The sequence below is a fragment of the Bombyx mori genome, chromosome 20, assembly GCF_030269925.1.
Source record: "Bombyx mori chromosome 20, ASM3026992v2".
Taxonomy (NCBI): Eukaryota; Metazoa; Arthropoda; class Insecta; order Lepidoptera; family Bombycidae; genus Bombyx; species Bombyx mori.
This window is the reverse complement of record NC_085126.1, coordinates 2,376,875-2,394,560: the sequence shown is the minus strand read 5'-3', so window position 1 is coordinate 2,394,560 and position 17,686 is coordinate 2,376,875. Positions and strand designations below refer to the sequence as shown.

At 36.0% G+C, this 17,686-nt stretch overlaps 2 protein-coding genes and 1 long non-coding RNA gene across 52 annotated transcripts in view; 1 reads left to right on the top strand and 2 right to left on the bottom strand.

The window, feature by feature from the left end:
• The window catches only part of LOC101742624 (dystonin), a 357,476-nt gene that overhangs the window by 332,390 nt on the left and 7,400 nt on the right, over nt 1-17,686 (top strand). For 29 of the 50 annotated variants that reach the window (XM_062674251.1, XM_062674290.1, XM_038017952.2 and 26 more), the window contains 11 exons: nt 902-1,025; nt 1,742-1,869; nt 2,354-2,430; nt 3,239-3,310; nt 4,161-4,193; nt 7,893-7,967; nt 9,182-9,353; nt 9,822-9,939; nt 10,600-10,709; nt 11,283-11,405; nt 12,036-12,153. In XM_062674251.1, the coding sequence (XP_062530235.1) occupies nt 902-1,025; nt 1,742-1,869; nt 2,354-2,430; nt 3,239-3,310; nt 4,161-4,193; nt 7,893-7,967; nt 9,182-9,353; nt 9,822-9,939; nt 10,600-10,709; nt 11,283-11,405; nt 12,036-12,153 (1,150 nt within the window). The remainder of the gene's footprint in view (nt 1-901; nt 1,026-1,741; nt 1,870-2,353; nt 2,431-3,238; nt 3,311-4,160; nt 4,194-7,892; nt 7,968-9,181; nt 9,354-9,821; nt 9,940-10,599; nt 10,710-11,282; nt 11,406-12,035; nt 12,154-17,686) is intronic. The other 21 variants (XM_062674281.1, XM_062674269.1, XM_062674259.1 and 18 more) reach the window with 4 other exon arrangements.
• Nucleotides 4,003-7,745, bottom strand: LOC134200728 (uncharacterized). Its single transcript, XR_009975771.1, has 2 exons — nt 7,215-7,745; nt 4,003-6,937 (listed from the first exon to the last, which is right to left on the bottom strand). It is a non-coding gene; the product is annotated as an uncharacterized LOC134200728 (long non-coding RNA).
• LOC101744208 (protein wntless) lies at nt 13,617-17,685 on the bottom strand. Its single transcript, XM_004922470.4, has one exon. It carries the CDS (start codon nt 15,978-15,980, stop codon nt 14,349-14,351), a length of 1,632 nt encoding a protein of 543 aa, XP_004922527.1. The 5' UTR covers nt 15,981-17,685; the 3' UTR covers nt 13,617-14,348.

The following is a 17,686-nucleotide window of genomic DNA, read 5'->3' as shown; positions in this document are numbered from 1 at the left end:
AAGGTTTATTTTTAATAGTTTTGTGAAATAGTTGTAATTTAAAAAAAAAAAACATGAACGAGGAGAGACCTAAGAGGCAGTTAGTGGCCACTGTGCTGCCTGTGTTGAGGTTATTCAATAAAGTCACACCAGGACAGGTAGATAGCGAAAACTCTAACCATCGGATCTGAGTCAAATCAAATGACTGGTTGTTGATTAAAAGAAATTGTTTGCTTCTAAAGTGGTATGGACATGTGATGCGTAGATAGAAGATGCATGTGACTAGGAGATCTATGGAAATGCACCGAAGAAGACGTGGATGGAGTGTGTGAATGACTATATGAGAGAGAGAGGAGTGAGTGTTGAGCTCATAGAGGAGAATGGAATAGAAAAATTCGGTGTGCCGACCCCACCTAGTGGGATAAGGCGGAGACAAAGAAGGAGTTTACTTCTTAAGTGGTATGGACATGTGATGCGTAAAGAGAAGATGCATGTGACCAGGAGATGTATGGAAATGGTAGTGAAAGGTAGAGGGGGAAGAGGTCGACTGAAGAAGACATGAATTGAGTGTGTGAATGACGATATGAGAGAGAGAGGAGTGAGTGTTGAAATGACGGCTGATAGAGGAGAATGGAATAGAAAAATTAGCTGTGCTGACCCCACCTAGTGGAATAAGGTGGAGACAAAGAATAAGTTTGCTTCTAAAGTGTGCGCTTTTAACAAATAATTGAGATGACATTTATAATATTTTGGCTTTACCAGCATAGTTAAGAAAATGAAACAAAAAGAAGAAAAAAAACAGTACAGTGATTAATAACACAAGGGAATGCTTCTTAATATAAATAAGAATATTAAAATTCGATTTACTCAAATGTTTGTTTTTCTCGTTTGACGCTAATTGATATGTTGTATTATTCGTTAGGTATGGCAATGGGCCATGCAGCGGGGCGGCAAGCTGGACGCGCACATGCAGAGCCTCAGAGACCTGGACCTCGTGCTCGAGGAGTTGCTGCAGTGGCTCACCGGACTCGAGAACAACTTGCTATGTAAATATTGTTGTTAATATTTTAAATAATTTTTTTATTGCCCTTGTCGGCAGACGAGCATACGGCCTACCTGATGGTGAGTGGTTACCGTCGTCCATGGACTTCAGCAATGCCAGGGGCAGAGCCAAGCCGCTGCCTACCGGAGTATCTATTACGTTTAATATGCTGTTACTATTTTATATGAGTATCTCCTTCAGTTCTCGCCAGTTGGGAACATACTTAGAACCACTTTTATGATTATCATCTCAAGCTTCGAATACATTCTCTCGTGGTCACAGATCGACCAAGGTGTTGTTGTAACGTCGACATTTTATCGCGCAACCGTTAAAGGAATTTTAATTATGAATAATTCGTACTATGCGATCGTGGATGAATATAAAAGTATTAAGGACGTGTGTTGGTAGTATCAGATATCACAGATCTAATCTATAGGAATCGAATCTCAAAACCATTTTTAAACCCCTACGTACCATCCCTAATTGCTTTAGCTATTTCGGTTTTCAATGGTCTGTGGAACCAATTTGTATATAACGCTTTCAATCTACGAATAAAATTGCTGAAGTTTAGAGGCGGACATGATAAATTCCTAACAAAATATTGTTTTGATTTAAACAAAGAAGTCACGGAACAGATGCTAATTTTCTATGCACTTATGTAGCAAGAAAAGCCAGTTTTTCCCCTTCTCTAAATTACTTTTTTACTTTACTTTGATACAGCAATGGAGACTGAGCCGCTGCCTGAATCCATAGAGCTTCTCGAGGGCTTGATAGAAGACCACAAAGAACTGATGGAGCACACTCAGAAGAGACAGAACGAAGTAGACCGCGTCTGCAAAGCGTACCAGGTAAGGGCGGCCTTGGAGACAAACGGTTTCGATGGATTATTAATTGTAAATTCCGCCAGCCACTTTGAGATATGAATTCTAAGAACTCAGTATAGTTACAACGGCTGCCCCGCCCTTCAAACTAAAACACACTACTGCTTCACAGCTGAAATAGGCATGGTGGTGGTACCTACCCGTGCGGACTCACAAGAGGTGACTCCAAGAATATATATTACTGATGGTAGGACGTTTTGTGAGTCCGCAAGGGTACCACCCCGCCTATTTCTGCCGTGAAGCAGTAATGTCTTTCAGTTTGAAGGGTGGCGCAGCCGTTGTTTCTATATTAAGACCTTAGAAATTATATCTCAAGGTGTGTGGCGCATTTGCGTTGTAGATGTCCATGGGCTCCAGTAACCACTTAGCACCAGGTGGGCTGTGAGCTCGTCCACTCATATAAGCAATAAAAAAATATATATTGAGATTGTAAATCTTTTTTCATTTAAAGGTCAAGAGTCAAACCCAAGGAAGGGAATCTACGCCAAGGAAGGTATCAGCGAAGAGCGCCACGAAAGGAACTCCTGGGTACGTACCGAACTACCCTCATTTATTATTTCCATCATATATTTTTATTCACCAAACAAATGCATTATATGTTCGCTACCATCCGATGTTCAATAATGCTTTCATATTGTCCTAAGTTTATGTCTATTTATAATTGAAGTCATCATAATACATAGTATATATTTTCATGCGGCAAACAATTTTTTTTTTTTTTGTGAAAGGCCCATCCATTGGACCGATGGTAATAAAAGTTTTTTTTTAATATATCTCACTTACAGTGCTATAACATCACTTACGCAAATTATGTACTTTTTTAGGAGATGCGTTTGAAAATTCAATATCTTAATACAATTGTATAGTTCTTCGTCGACTAAAGAAATAAAATTATAGTATTTAAATTACAACTTTAGACGTTATTATTAAAAGCAAACATCTCACTAATACATATAACCACTAATAATGTAACTATACTTGAGACCTTAGAACTTATATCTCAAGGTGGGTGGCGCATTTACGTTTTAGATGTCTATGGGCTCCAGTAACCACTTAACACCAGTTGGGCTGTGAGCTCGTCCACCCATCTAAACAATAATTTTTTTTTTATAAAAAAATAGATTTTCTCAAACCAGTTCAGTTTTAACGAGAATCGCATAAGTGACATTCATTATAGCTCTGTATGTGCGTGCGATATACTGTTTTGGTAGGTACAGTAGTTTGTATTGTTTTGCGCGTTGCTCATCACCCATGTTGTTTCATTGTACCGTGACGTCATCGCGCGCACGCCATCTCGTGACGTCATTGCATGTTGTTACCGCTTGGCTCGCGACAGGCGCGGCTCCCAGCACGACCTGCACCGGGACCGCTCGGTCTCGCCCGACTACTACGGATCTAGAAGATTCAGGTCTGTTTGCTATTGGAAAATGAATCTTAATGCGTACTCATACGGTCTTCATTCGTTTACGTCAAATTTGAATTTGAATTAAGTATATCGACGCTTGATAGGCAAACGTGACTAAGGACAATGCGTGAACTTTACAGCAGACTAATTTAAAGTTGAAATACTTGAAAAGAATTATATTTTAACGAATCTAGCTGTAGGATTGAAATGATTTTAATAGACCTAGAAATATATATTTTTTGCGCATCGAATATGGTTATTGCCTATCATTTATGTATAAAGCAGTTATTGCCGCTTAGTCACGTTTGCCTTTCAAGCGTCGATTTGTAAACAAAAATAACAGAAACAACTGAAATAGTATTGTCTTTGTCTAACTTAATAGATGAAATGTGAGATAGAGATAAAGTTGTTGTTGAAACTTTTTTTTTTATGTAGACGAATGAAGCTTTAAAACTAATTGTATTAATCCTTTTGTAGGCAACACTAACTTGTGCCCATCAATACGTGCGCTTTAAATGTTAACGATATAAATAACAATTAACCGATTTGAGTTTTTTTTATAAAGAAAATAATTTATTTAAAATTAGTATATGTGAAAAAATATACATAAGAAACTTTTTTTTTTTTTTTTTGAATCCCTTATAAATCGAATAGATTTAAAATTATTCCAAATTATGTAATTAGTTCAATTTGACTTTGTTTTTTTTTTTTTTTTTTAATCTTCTACTTTCTATGTATGTTGTGTGTTTACATTAAGTTAGTGAAACTTCTTTTTGTGATAGCTTCGTTTCGCTTTAACACGTGTAAATGTTGCTTTTCTGTCTCGTTCCTATGTCACGCTTCACACGGGCAGGTCCAGACTACACTCGCGAAGTAGGAGAGGAAGGTTCGATGCCAACGTTCATGTTGTGTGTTCTTAGCTTTAGGAACCCGTATTTCGAAACTAGACCATTTACAATGTTGTAACGTTGTACAGTGTGCTTGGTGCGAGTTTTTTAACGTTCTCGATAGCGTAAAAGTTAACTCAAATTTTTATGGAGTTGGAACGTTTGTCTATGTTTGCCGCTAGGGGCGCTGTTCAAATTCCATACAAATTTGAGATAACATCGTCTCGTTTTTACCATCGCACCGTCCGTCACCGGAGTAGAGTTCATCCATACTAAGCCACTGCGTTCATCCACAGTGCGTTTCCAGAGATCTTTTTTGCCACGTACCATCCGACTATGGAATGAGCTCCCCTCCACGGTGTTTCCCGAGCGCTATGGCATGTCCTTCTTCAAACGAGGCTTGTGGAGAGTAGTAAACGGTAGGCAGCAGCTCGGCTCTGCCTCTGGCATTGCTGACGTCCATCAGCGATGGTAATCACTCACCATCAGGTGGGTGTATGCTCATCTGCCTGTACGACAATAAAAAAAATAAAAAAAACTTTCACGTTATCGAGAACGTTAAAAAACTCGCACTAAGCACGCAGTATTCGAATTGTTATTGGACGGACGTTAAAATAAATATATATATATATTTAGCAATAAAGTATATATGATATTGTATAAGAAACTTGCTGAAACATAGTAGTGAAATAGTCCTAACGGTTTCTCAATACGGGTTCTGAGTATTAGAATAGTTTGCGATTTTGGATTTTGTGATAAGCACTACCTGAGTAGCTTTTTTGCACTTTAGATTGATAGTTAAACTTTGTGAGTGTTGTTAGTAATTAAAAAAAAATTTACGTCACAATGTAATGATAAGAAAAGTTTTTTTGCAATCTTTTCAAACACTTCCTTATTTAAATATAAAAATAAAACTCACGTAAAATTTTAATATCAGTTTTCAAATTTCCTCCTAAAATTCCCAAGAGTATCATCTCAAAGTCATTAACGTCCAAATAATTCGACCTATTTATAACAATTTGATACACTTTACAAACTTTTATTATAAGTATATTAAATATACTACTACTCAACTACCTCTCCTTTTCATAATTCATTGTACGTATGGATAGCATTGGGTTTGAATGTAATACTAGTATGGCATGGTAGAAATGAGTGTGGTAGAAATTCAACGCGATTCCGAGTCTGGTAATGTTTTTGTCGATTGCATGTTGCGTTTTTGCATGTTCTTTTAAAACAACGGGCACAGTGGCGGCTGGTCAGGCACAGACTACTAACAGGTATTCAACTCTTTGTTCACGTTCGCGTATCAGATTCGCACGACTAACAGGGCGAGTGCTGAAGACTAATCTGTACGGAGTGTGGTCTACTGATTTTTGGAATTTAAAATTGAAATAGACTGGCACTAATAAAGAATAAAAAATAAAATAAAATTTAAATTGAGAATTCGGATTGAATTCAAATACAGGCAACCCTCTTATAACACGGTAGATACGTTCGTACAATGTCCCGTGTTGTGCGAAACCGTGTTGTATAGAAGCCAGTACAAAAAGGAGGGTAATTTTTCTGAATGAAACACTTCGATCAACAATAGTAACTAGATAAAGGGACACGTACAAAATTAAAGCAAAAGCTGTCCGCGTGAATATACACATTCGTTTACTAACAAACGGAGAAAAAAGTTTTGAAACACTTTTACGTTCAAACTAATTACAACTATGGCACCTACTAATAAAGTCACAAATCTCCAAAACATTATCTAATACTTACGATCATTCGTCACATAAAATTAGCAAAGCAATAAATTACTCCTGTCATTTACCAATAAAAAGACATATGTTAAAGAACGTATAATGTTAAATCAATCTTAACATGCAAGAAATAAAGTAACTTGTCCCTTAATTGCTCTGAGAACTAACAACGTTTTTTTTTATTTATTTTTGCTTCTTGAAATGCCGATTTCTGCTTACTACAGGAGGTAAGGGAGTCGCGTTGAACACTAAAATAATTTATTAATGAATTAAAGTAAAAGTTTAGTTGTTTAATTTTTATGTTTTGGAAATGTATGTTTGTTAGTATCTATACATTACTTATTATTTTATTAGCGTTACGTTTTTGTGTAATATATATTTTTATAGGATGTTTTTAAGTTTCCGCGACCAGTGCACATAATAAAACAACGTTTAAACGGTTTCAAGCGCGGTATTTTTGGAGTTTACTCCTTTAGAATCGATTTACATATATAGGCCCGGGGTATGAAAATTATGGGGACCAAAATCGTACTAGCATGTCACACGAAATGCGTTATGCGCCTGATTGCGCATGTCACACGAAATGCGTTATCGCAGGTGACGCCGGGCTGCTGCGCCGGCAGTCCGCCACAAAGCCTCGTACTGATCGCGCGTTTCTCTCATTATTGTATTTTCATATATTTGTTAGTCGTTTGTTTTGTGTCTCGTTAATTTGTTAATAATCTGTAGTGTATCGTGTTGTCGTAATATAGAACTATTTCTCGTATTGTTTCGTTTAATTTTTTATATCCAGTAAACTCCAGTCGTGCGTCGGAGCGGACACACACACTTTTTTTTTTATTACAATGTTTCGGCCACGTTTCAGTAGCCGTGAGCACGGAAGGCAAAGATGTCCAGTGTCAAAGCGGAGATCTTAGCTGGCTTATAAAAGTCATCTCTTGTTTCTCTGGCGACAATCGAGATCCATTCTGCACACGTGATTGCTAGGAAAGCTAAGTATCTAATGAGAGTCCAACAAACAGACACAAAAGCAGCATTAACCAATTTTAACCAACTAATTTCGAAGTACTGCTAACAAATTTTAAAAAATTATTACAACACAAATCAACTTCATGCATTTACTGTTCTGTTAAGCAAAAGTTTGTCCGTGTGTTGGCCGAGCCTTGGCCAACATTTGTAGCGGTGGTTAAAAATCGGTAATTTTGTTCAAAATTTAATATTATTTATAAGTTTAAAGCTTAAAATATAGTTTATACTTCATGCACTTACCGAAAGTAAGATACTCCGGCCGTTAAATTGCTTTTTCGGGCATTATTTTTGCAACTTTTGAATACACATTGCGGTATTGTGAGACGGGTTGACATTGGCTGTGTTTGAAGAGAACTAAACAAAATAACAGCTCACATTTCAAGTGAGCTGTTATTTGACGAGACGGATTTTCTGCACCGACCCGAAATCTATTTACTATTGTTGATCGAAGATGAAACATCTCAATTATGTCTGTATGTTTTTTTTTTTGTACCTATTATATAAAAAATTCGCGGAAAATTTTCGGCTATTCCCATATATTGCGTCTTTATAGTGCATAATGTAATTTTCTAAATAGTTTTAAACAAAAATCTCGTTATCTTGTTGTAGAAGTACCATATTGTAAGATGGTTTTTGACATTTTTTCTTTTCATATTAGAGTGGAACCGTGTTGTAAAATACCGCGTTATAGAAGGATTACCTGTATTCTAATTTGATTTTCCATTGTTTCCAAAAAAATAGTTTGTTATTGAATGACATTTGTAACTCAATAATAATAATAGTAATGCTCAGAATGGCTGAAAACTTCCATCGATTTATCAAAGATCAGTAGTCCGCTAGTACGCCACGCTTCTAACAGGACATGGTTCTCGTATGTAAGTCATTCGTTTGATTACAAATATGCGTGTGCTCTCGTAGTCGTATCAGCCCTGGACGGGAGACGCCAGATCGGAACCTGCCCCACTACGGACCCCGATTCCCGCCGAAGGGAAGGTAAGTTTCGCTAATTTGTGTGCAAGAAACAGTGGAATTTAATCGTTTGGTCTGGCAATTCAAGTCAAGTATTACTTGGGTTACCAGATGAAAAATATTCGAAAATATTTTAATTCGAATTAAAGTCCACTGTTTTGTCGATTTTGGAAGTAGAGGTCCCTAGTCGATGTTTTAGTATTTAAACTTTTCATTCATTTCAGTTAAGTAATATATATCGACTAGTACTTCTTCATTCAATGCTTACAATTAGTTGTTAAGATACATTCCATCATCGGGGTTTTGCATCAAAACGGAAGCTTTAATTTTTTGTGTTGTTTTCCCGCTCGTTTTTTTTTAACTGGCAATAAGCTTATGTTTGTCATTATGTTCTAATCAAATACCAGCGTAAGTATAATTTGAACATATTTTGGGGATAATACATAAAAACGTACATACTGAAGATGTTGTTATAAACATTTCTTAATCTTTATAGCTATATAATTTAGATATATTATTTATAGATTTTAGATGCTAATCGCATTTAGATGTATTTACTTTGGATTTTGTAATTTTTTTTTTGTTATCTACCCCGTATCGGACCAAAAAATATTTTCCATTGTTATAAAATATAAATATCAAATAAGAAATACATTATTTCCAAATGTACACCGTTTTATCAATTAAATATCGCGGCTTGAAGTCTAAGATGTAGCTGTTTAGATTCTATTGAAAGTTCGACCTCATGCCCCAACGTGAATGACACCAGTCATATTGCTTTTGGCTCTTTAAAACCGGTAGGTAACATCAACCATAGGACCATAAGATAAGTACTCCAGCGGTCGGGGAACTTTTTTAATTATTACCCCAAAATATTTTTGTGTAAGTGGATATTACCCCATGGCGAAGAACAAAAAAAAAAGAAATCGCTTCTTTTTAGCATCTTTCATATTATAGCTCCCATGATAATTATGAAAAAAAAAAACAATTACTAAAAATTTAATTTAAACATAATTTATTCAATTTATCAATGTAATACCTAGTAATACATAACGCTTTAGGCGTTTAATAATGCTAGTAATACATAACGCTGTAAGTTTCACTTCAATATAAAATATACTTTTGACTCACAAAAGTTTCATTTTTATCTCTCAAAACTTCATTTTACCCCATTTGGGGTAATTTACCCCGGCTCCCCGACCGCTGTGCTATAATAATGAAGTTGTATGCTCAAACAGCAAAGGCGCAGAACCGGAGTTCAGGTCGCCCCGCGTGAAGCAGCTGTGGGACAGGTGGCGCAACGTGTGGCTGCTCGCCTGGGAGCGCCAGCGGAGGCTGCACGAGCGCCTCGCCCATCTCAAGGAACTTCAGCGCGTCTCCAACTTCAGCTGGGACGACTGGAGGAAGAGGGTACGAACCTCACTTGGTTAATGGCTAAGCGGTAGGCAGCGGCTTGGCTCTGTCCCTGGCATTGCTGAAGTCCATGGGCGATGGTAACCACTCACTCACCATCAGGTGGGCCGTATGCTCGTCTGCCTACAAGGGCAATAAAAAAAATTGAATCACATACGTGAACAAGCTATCGGTACATCTCAACGGTCCCCATGTGACTTATCCAAGACGGAGGCCTGCAGGATATGTAACAAATATCAAATATCACCGTTGAGATGTACCATGAGCCTGTTTCCCGGTTAGGGGGTACCCCTCCGCATCGTCCCATAAGGAACTTCGTTCCAAAAATATTCTAAGGCCCGTCTTAATTTGAGCCGTGGCTTTACGACGTAATTAAACAAACACATAGCCACAGTCCCAAACACGCAAGACAGACAAGCAGACATAATAATTTTTAACTAAAAATAATAATATTATATCCACCAGTTCCTCAAGTTCATGAACCACAAGAAGTCCCGCCTGACAGATCTGTTCCGTAAAATGGACAAGGACAACAACGGGCTGATACCGAGGAACGAGTTCATCGATGGCATCGTCAACACCAGTGAGTACTTTAGTGACTGACGTGCAGACTTCCGATCCAGCCCGGCGCCGCGATCTGGTGCCGGGACTGCTGCGTGACAACGCGAAACCCTTCATCGACATAAGACATGATCTTGAAGTATGAATTCTGTAGTGTGACGGCTTTTTTTTATTTATTGCATATATGGGTGGACGAACTAACAGCCCAACTGGTGTGAAGTGGTTTTTGGAGCCAATAGGTATTTACAACGTAAATGCCGCCACCCACCTTGAGATATAGGCTCTAAAGTCTCAAGTATAGTTACAACGGCTGCCCCGCCCTTCAAACCGAAACGCATTACCGCTTCACGGCAGAAATGGGCAGGGTGGTGCTATCTACCCGCGCGGACTCACAAGCGGTCCTACCACCAGTAACAAAGAGAGAGAGAGAGAGAGAGAGAGAGTAACCCAGAGAATTGGGTCAGAACGAAAACAGACCGTTCTAGAGATGTCTACAGAATGTGGTCATAACATATTATAAAATATAAGTTCTAAGCAATAGAAAAAAAAAAAACTCACATTGTATTCTTTGGTATTTTTGAATTTCTGTATCGATCGTGCTATGCGAATTTTACAAAAAAATTTTAAGTGAATATTTTCGCATCACTATTTCACGAAATTCAAAGTTTCTTTTCGTAACCAGAATTCGACACATCCCGGCTGGAGATGGGCGCCGTGGCGGATCTGTTCGACAGGAACGGTAGCGGCCTCATCGACTGGGAGGAGTTCATTGCGGCGCTTCGCCCTGACTGGGTTCGTATATAATCAGTAGAGATTGGAGTAGGTAGATTGATTTAACGTCGTTGACGTCAAACGTAGAGGATAATATGGATATGCCTCCAAAATACCGGAACTTCATATTTATTGTGATATTGGTTCCGGAATTTTGAAATTAGCATGAATCTGTGTTTAAGGTGAAAAACGTATTAATAATATCAATCTACGCTACCAGTGCTAGCTAATGGTGAAATAAATCAGTATTTTATTTTATACAAAAACACCTTGGAATAGTTACACCGTATTTTGTCCCTTTCTGTTGAATTAGAAATGACGCTTGTCAGTATGAGACGAAACTTAGACAGGGCTTTTTGTTACTTTACCTCATAAATATAGAAATTGTATCCGATGAGAATTTTTTTTTTTTCCATTTAAAAAATATTCGTTGTGGATAAAATGGCATGTCCATATTATATAAACGCAAGTATATATAATCAATCTACCAACTCCGACCACTGATAATTAGAGATTGTCTCAAATACTTAAAATAAATAATCATGCCAAATTCGCCCTTATATCGAACGAGTTAAAGTATGAATTCGTTTGAAGGTGGAACGCCGCGGACCCCCGACCGATGCGGACAAAATTCACGACGAGGTGAAGCGACTCGTGATGCTGTGCACGTGCCGACAGAAGTTCCGCGTGTTCCAGGTCGGAGAAGGGAAATACAGGGTGAGTGCTTACTTATAAACAACTTTTCTCTAAACATAATATTCAAGAACACACTTATTTATTTTTGAATTAATTTTCTGAAGCATCAAAAATATTTTTTAATCGTGTTCAATAATTATTAGTAATCATTTATTTACTTTAGTAATACAGGATGTGTTTACAATATTTAATCTCAAATATTTGATATTCAAATATTTAAGCATAATTTTGAGTATCAACTGGTTTGATCAAGTAATAAATACAATATGTGTAAGCATGTGTGTAAAACCATAGTACCTTGCTCTTTCGCCGTTATACAGGGTCTGTTTACGTAAAAAATGAAGGATATTGCTACCAAAGATACAAGTCAAAAAATAATGTTGACTTCCGGCTACTAGTCAATCGACCGAAAAGTATTAGAACAATTTCAAATTTTGTTAAATTTCCTATTCTTCAGAATATTCAAATTACATTCCTTTACATTGCTTTGTTGTTGTTATTTTATATAAACAGCCAATAACTTAAGTGGTAACTGTTAGCTCAAGAAACACAGATAAAGTTAAAGCCAATTTATAAGCTAGGTCAATTAACAAAAAATGCAAAGGAGTTTCGAAACAATCCCCCACCCTATCAAATAATTGTCCGGTACAGTTCGGGGACTCCCAGAAACAGCGTCTAGTCCGTATCCTCCGCTCCACCGTCATGGTGAGGGTCGGAGGGGGCTGGGTGGCGCTCGACGAGTTCCTCGTGAAGAACGATCCCTGCAGAGGTAAGTGCGACGCTGAGCTCCCAGATGTTGGAGCATTCTCTAAGACAAACATGATTCACCGTTGGCCCCAATGTTGGGACAAATCCGTATTTATTTGGAATATCAGAATTTTGTGGGTTTTAATATATACAGATGGTAAAAGGCTGTGCTTGCCTGATGAGAGCAAAGGACCAAATTTTACTCATTAAATAGCTCGTGCTATTGCCAGTCAGCTCACAATGAACTAAAAACACAATTGGCCTGAAGCTTGAACTTAACTGAACTGATCTTAAAAGCCAGTGCATCGTCGGTCGTTGTACCCTAAGGAAAATAATGATTTTTCTCTACTGGTATCCCTAAATTTTAATAAGTTGTCATAAAAAGGTTATTTGACTAATGGCAAAACAAGACAAAATTCCCCTAAAAAATTCAATTTTAAATTAATAAAAAAAAATTGAATTTATTATTTCGTTAGGAATTGGGATGAATTCAAATAAATTATATAAATTAAAATTTCATTAAACGACTTTAAAGAATGCAACAATTAAAGTATTTTTAAAAACAAACAAAATCCTCCTTAAAGTGCATATCACCTGTGCAAATCTATAATCTAACAAGCACTGTATAAAATATTTTGTATTATAATAATAAATCTTTTATATATCATAAATGAAATTCAGAAGAATTTATAAACTTTAAATCTAATGGTAAATCATGTTTGTGTATATTTGTTATACATTTATATTTAATTACAACAAATTGAAAAACTTACAATTTGCCCTGAAGTAAATTATATTATGACATTAATATTGATATAAATTTTTTGTGGTTTCTCAATGAATAAAAAGAATAAATGTATAACAAATAAGTTTAAATGTACGAATCTTAAATTATAAATTGTAAAATGAAAAAGATATTTTCATTCAATAGTTAATTCTTGTAGTTCATATGATTAATATTTGGATAGATCATAAATTTTTACTATGGCGTTTCATCTCATAAGTGGTACTTTCCATGATTTATTCTAATTTCCAAAGCTTTTTCTGATGCAATTTCGCATTCACATTTCCGAATAACAATTTCATTTTACAATTTAGGTATCTAAAAATCAAGTTGGCCTTTTTTTTAATGTTTTCAAATAATATTTTTAATTATGTACATGACATGTACTGTTATATTTTCGCATAATACCAATACTCTGTTCATTAATTTACCTTGCCAACTTGCATTTTTCAAATTTTATAACGACTTTTGCGCTGCTTTTATCTGAAAAGCATTGAAAAAGCCGTTTTTTTTTAATTGTATGAACCAACATTAAGGTTCAAATTTCAAAATGTACCAAAAGTAACTTATTACCTATTTATTATTCAAAGTGTCAATCAAAACGTGTCGGGAAGTGTTAACACCCTGAAACTTGGGTTACTAATATTCGTTAATGACTAAAAATAATAATTAAAAACGTGTCCAAATAACAAAACCAGTAATTTTATAGTTTTAAAACACATTTATTACGGGTACAAATGGTTATAATACTATATCAATAACTACAAAACTCACGAAATACCTAATGAAGTAGCTGGCAACAGTAGTTTTCCTTACATAACTATCAATACTGTTTTCATAAATGCATAAGTTAAAAATATTAATATTAAGTACACACACTATAAGAATAATTATGGCAAGCTAAAACACATCATGTTTTTATGTAAACATGTTTCTAAAAAAAACATAAGTATAATAATTGGCAGACTTACATTTAAAAAAAACATATCACAGTTAAGTAAAATGAGAACACGCCTACGCCATAATCTATTTAGGGAAATGATTATTTAGTCTACAGTATAAGTGCCTTGAAACCTGTTTATGATCTCAAGAATGAATCAGCTCAACACTAAATTTGAATACACCATAAGTCTACATTTTAAAACTATTGCTTGAAAACTAAGTTTTAACTAGCAAGAGATAAGATTAAATATTGATTACACATTACATATTTGATTATACAAATCTAAGGATTGAACGATATTTGCAAAGTTTAATAAGTTCTTAAACAAAAATATTATCTTAATAGGTACTTATATTATTAGAAATGTTTAATATGAAAAGAGTACATAAGTGAAACATAATTTTTGTTAAAAAAATTAGTGTGAAAAATCAGTCATTTTAAATCACAATAGTACAAAGCAAACAAAAGTATAAAAGCTGTAATTCAAAGCTCAATCAATAGTTGCCTTTTTAAGGAATGAAGTGAGAGATGAAATTTCACTAGACCGCTCCTGCAATGGAGTAAATTCAATTTCCTCGCTCAAATTCTGTGTATCAGATGTATCCTCAACGGCTGGCCATTGCTTGTGACTCGGAGCATACAAAACCAACAATGCAAATATGTAGATGTTCCACATTCCATAAACTCCAGTGAAAAATGCTGAAGTATACTCCAATTCAATGTTCTCGTCCCATTTCCATTGACCTTCAGCAACTTGTCCCAATGTAAATCCTATTATAGTCAGTGCAGCACACAGCAATGTAGCCAGCATCAGAAATTTGAAACGATATATAATGCCTTCATAATGCAAACGCCTCACAGAGCACATGGTTGGTAAAGACTGCCGCTTGTGAGATATATTGATAAAAACTTGCCAAATCATGTAGCACAAGAATAGGAAATAAATGCCAGTCGATATTCCAGCCAAAATGATAAATGTCAGAGCTAGATTAGTGCCAATGTCAGTGACCCAGATTGAGTAAAAGGGATTCCTAAGTTGCATTCCCCTCTCGCACATATCAAAAATGAATAAGGATGCACAGCCTGTCGCAACTGCACTCAAATGACGCCAATATTGCTTAAGAGAACTTTGTGTTGATGTATCTTGTATCAGCATGTGTTCTCCGGCAAATACTAACCAAAATGAGAACAACATTGAATAGAAAATTCCTTGTCTTATATCTCCAAGTAAAAGCATGAATGGTAAATCGAAATACAAGGTGAGGTATTCCAGTGGCATATTCAATAAACAAAGAGCTAAGCCTAAGCTTAACAGCATCTTTTCTAACAGAACTGGCTTGCGCTGCAACATATGTATTCTTCTCCAAAACCAAACAAGTATAGCAACAATACTAGGGAAGAAAACTGACTTCAGTGAAACCCAAACTTTGGTGAAGCCACCATTTTGATTAATAACAATCAGGGACATGTCATGGATGTGTCCAATGTGCGAGTTCATATCTGGGGTTTCAACGGGAAGTCTTATGTTCAGTAAATAATAGTCATGAAACAAAGACCCTAACTCAAAGAGGGGCATAGCTGAGCAATTGTACAAATGATGTTCACTTTTTATTTCTATGTCACAGTCTAAATTACGTTTCTCAACAGACCGAGTGTATAGCCTCCATTGTTCTTCGGGGTCTCCTTTGTTTCTGTATGCCATGCGCGCGTCGATCGTTATTACACTGCGAGGCTGTATTTCCATCAAAGAATGATATTTGATGTCGATTTGGAGCACACCGATTAGATTCTGCTGCCATCTCGAATAGTCTAGAATCATGTTTTCGCGCGGTAGCGGCATTTGAAAGGCGAAAACGAAGTCCGTTTCGGAAAGGTCATGGTGTAAATTCTCGAGGCCAATGTTCTGGCAGGCGCCCTTCCCGCGATTGTAAAACCACTTTGTCGTATCGTTTTTCACAGTTGTCGTATCCTTGCATACGGTAGCGATCATCATTTGGGCGTTAGCTGGCATGGGTGCGACCAAGCCGCCAATCAAAAAACATGTTAATTGACACAACAGTAGAAACGTAACTAACACAGCTAATTTTCGACCACTCAAATTCTCAATTATCGTCCCAGTCATCTTGAAGATGTTTATTCATTTGAACACTTAATAAGACGAAACTGACTCAGCCTCGAACTTAAAATCGACCGGCGGCGAATTCCATTGTTCGTGTTTTCTTTTTTTTCGTGTCGATGCGATGTTTTTGACATGCGCAGTACTCAGTGTTGCCAGCTACCAACGGAATAATTTTTTTTTGAGTTTATGGCCTGGTATCTAGACCTTTAGGCCAAGTCTTAAGTATTTTTATTCGGTTTATTATAATAACCAACGGAATAACGAACTACCAATAATGCTGAAAATTAAAAATGTTATTATGTCCGTGATTCGATCAGAGATGTTAAAATAATATTTTTATAGACGTTCTTTTTTTCCAAATTTTTTACGCGATCTGGTGCTATGGCGGTTCGGAGATACCGTCTTGCCTATTTCTACGATGCGATGCTAATTGTTTTTCGGTTTTAAAGACAGGGCTGCCATACTACTTAATTAATTCAACCTTATATTTTAAAATGGTTGATAGCATATACACTACAAACAAAAAACAATCTCACGTTCAGGAAACTGTAATATTTCATTGTTTACCCACTTGTTTCACCACTTGTGAATTCACTTTTCTTCATTACATTGCAACTATGAAACAAAAGCTAGTTCGGCTAAAGTAAGCATTGCGTTCACGATTATAAATTTAATGTTGCTACTAATTTACTAATTCGTATTTGCTTTGTCCAACCTTTATCCTTTGACCCTTTTGAAAATTTGTTTAATTATTTTCGGTTATTCCTATGAAACCTCCCTTACATAAAGTAGTGTCATTAGTGCTACCGTTGCCTGATCCGAGCAAGCCAGAGCAGCATGAAGCTTGTTGCCCGCTCGGTACGAAATACGATCTGTATCGGTACCTAGTTTATAAAAAAAAACTTATAACATACGCTAGTAATTACAAATTAAAAAAAAATGGTTCCGATACAGAACGCTATATTTTGGTGTGGCTTTTTTTGCAATATGAATGAAGTTTATGCTACTCTTTGAATTTATGCAATTATACATGTTTGGTGCCATCGTATAAATAGCCTGTATTATATTATGTATCAGAACTATCAATATGTAGATAAACTAAACTTGGACAACAGTTTAATATATTAAATTTTCATTACAATATTAAAGGGAAATACAAATATTTTATGAGTAATCTGCTTAATGGTGGCTTAACTGGCATGATGATGGAGTTTATTTGCATAGATTTTTTTTACATTTGTATAAATAGTTACTAATTACGCAATACATATGAAGCAAAGGCATACAGAACATACAGTCCCCTTTTTGATATGTTAGTGTGAACAGTTTTATGTAAATGAAAAACTACCATTTTGAACAAACGATGCTTTGATAGTGTGTGGTATTTGTATATAAAGTTTAATAATGTACATTTAAAAGAAATTGCCTTTGCTTTATATAAAAGCATAGTTTTGGTGAGAGAATATACTAATTGTACTTTACAATTCCTATTCCTAACTGCACTTAATTGTGGACTCCCCCTTTTTGTTTGTTTATGTTTGATGTTTTCTGATTTTTTTTGTTGTTTTTTTTCTTTTCTCCTTTACCGCTGCACGCTGTCCCGTAATTCAACACTTTGGTGTTCGTTCCTGTTCTCCTTTTACCTAACGGTTTTCTTTAATCCTACTCCGTCCTGCCCCCTTTGCAAATCTACGCACCGGACGCCGCCG

Bases quoted from the DNA above. Each gene is read 5' to 3' on its own strand.
- LOC101744208 (XM_004922470.4), bottom strand. From the start codon at position 15,980: ATGACTGGGACGATAATTGAGAATTTGAGTGGTCGAAAATTAGCTGTG.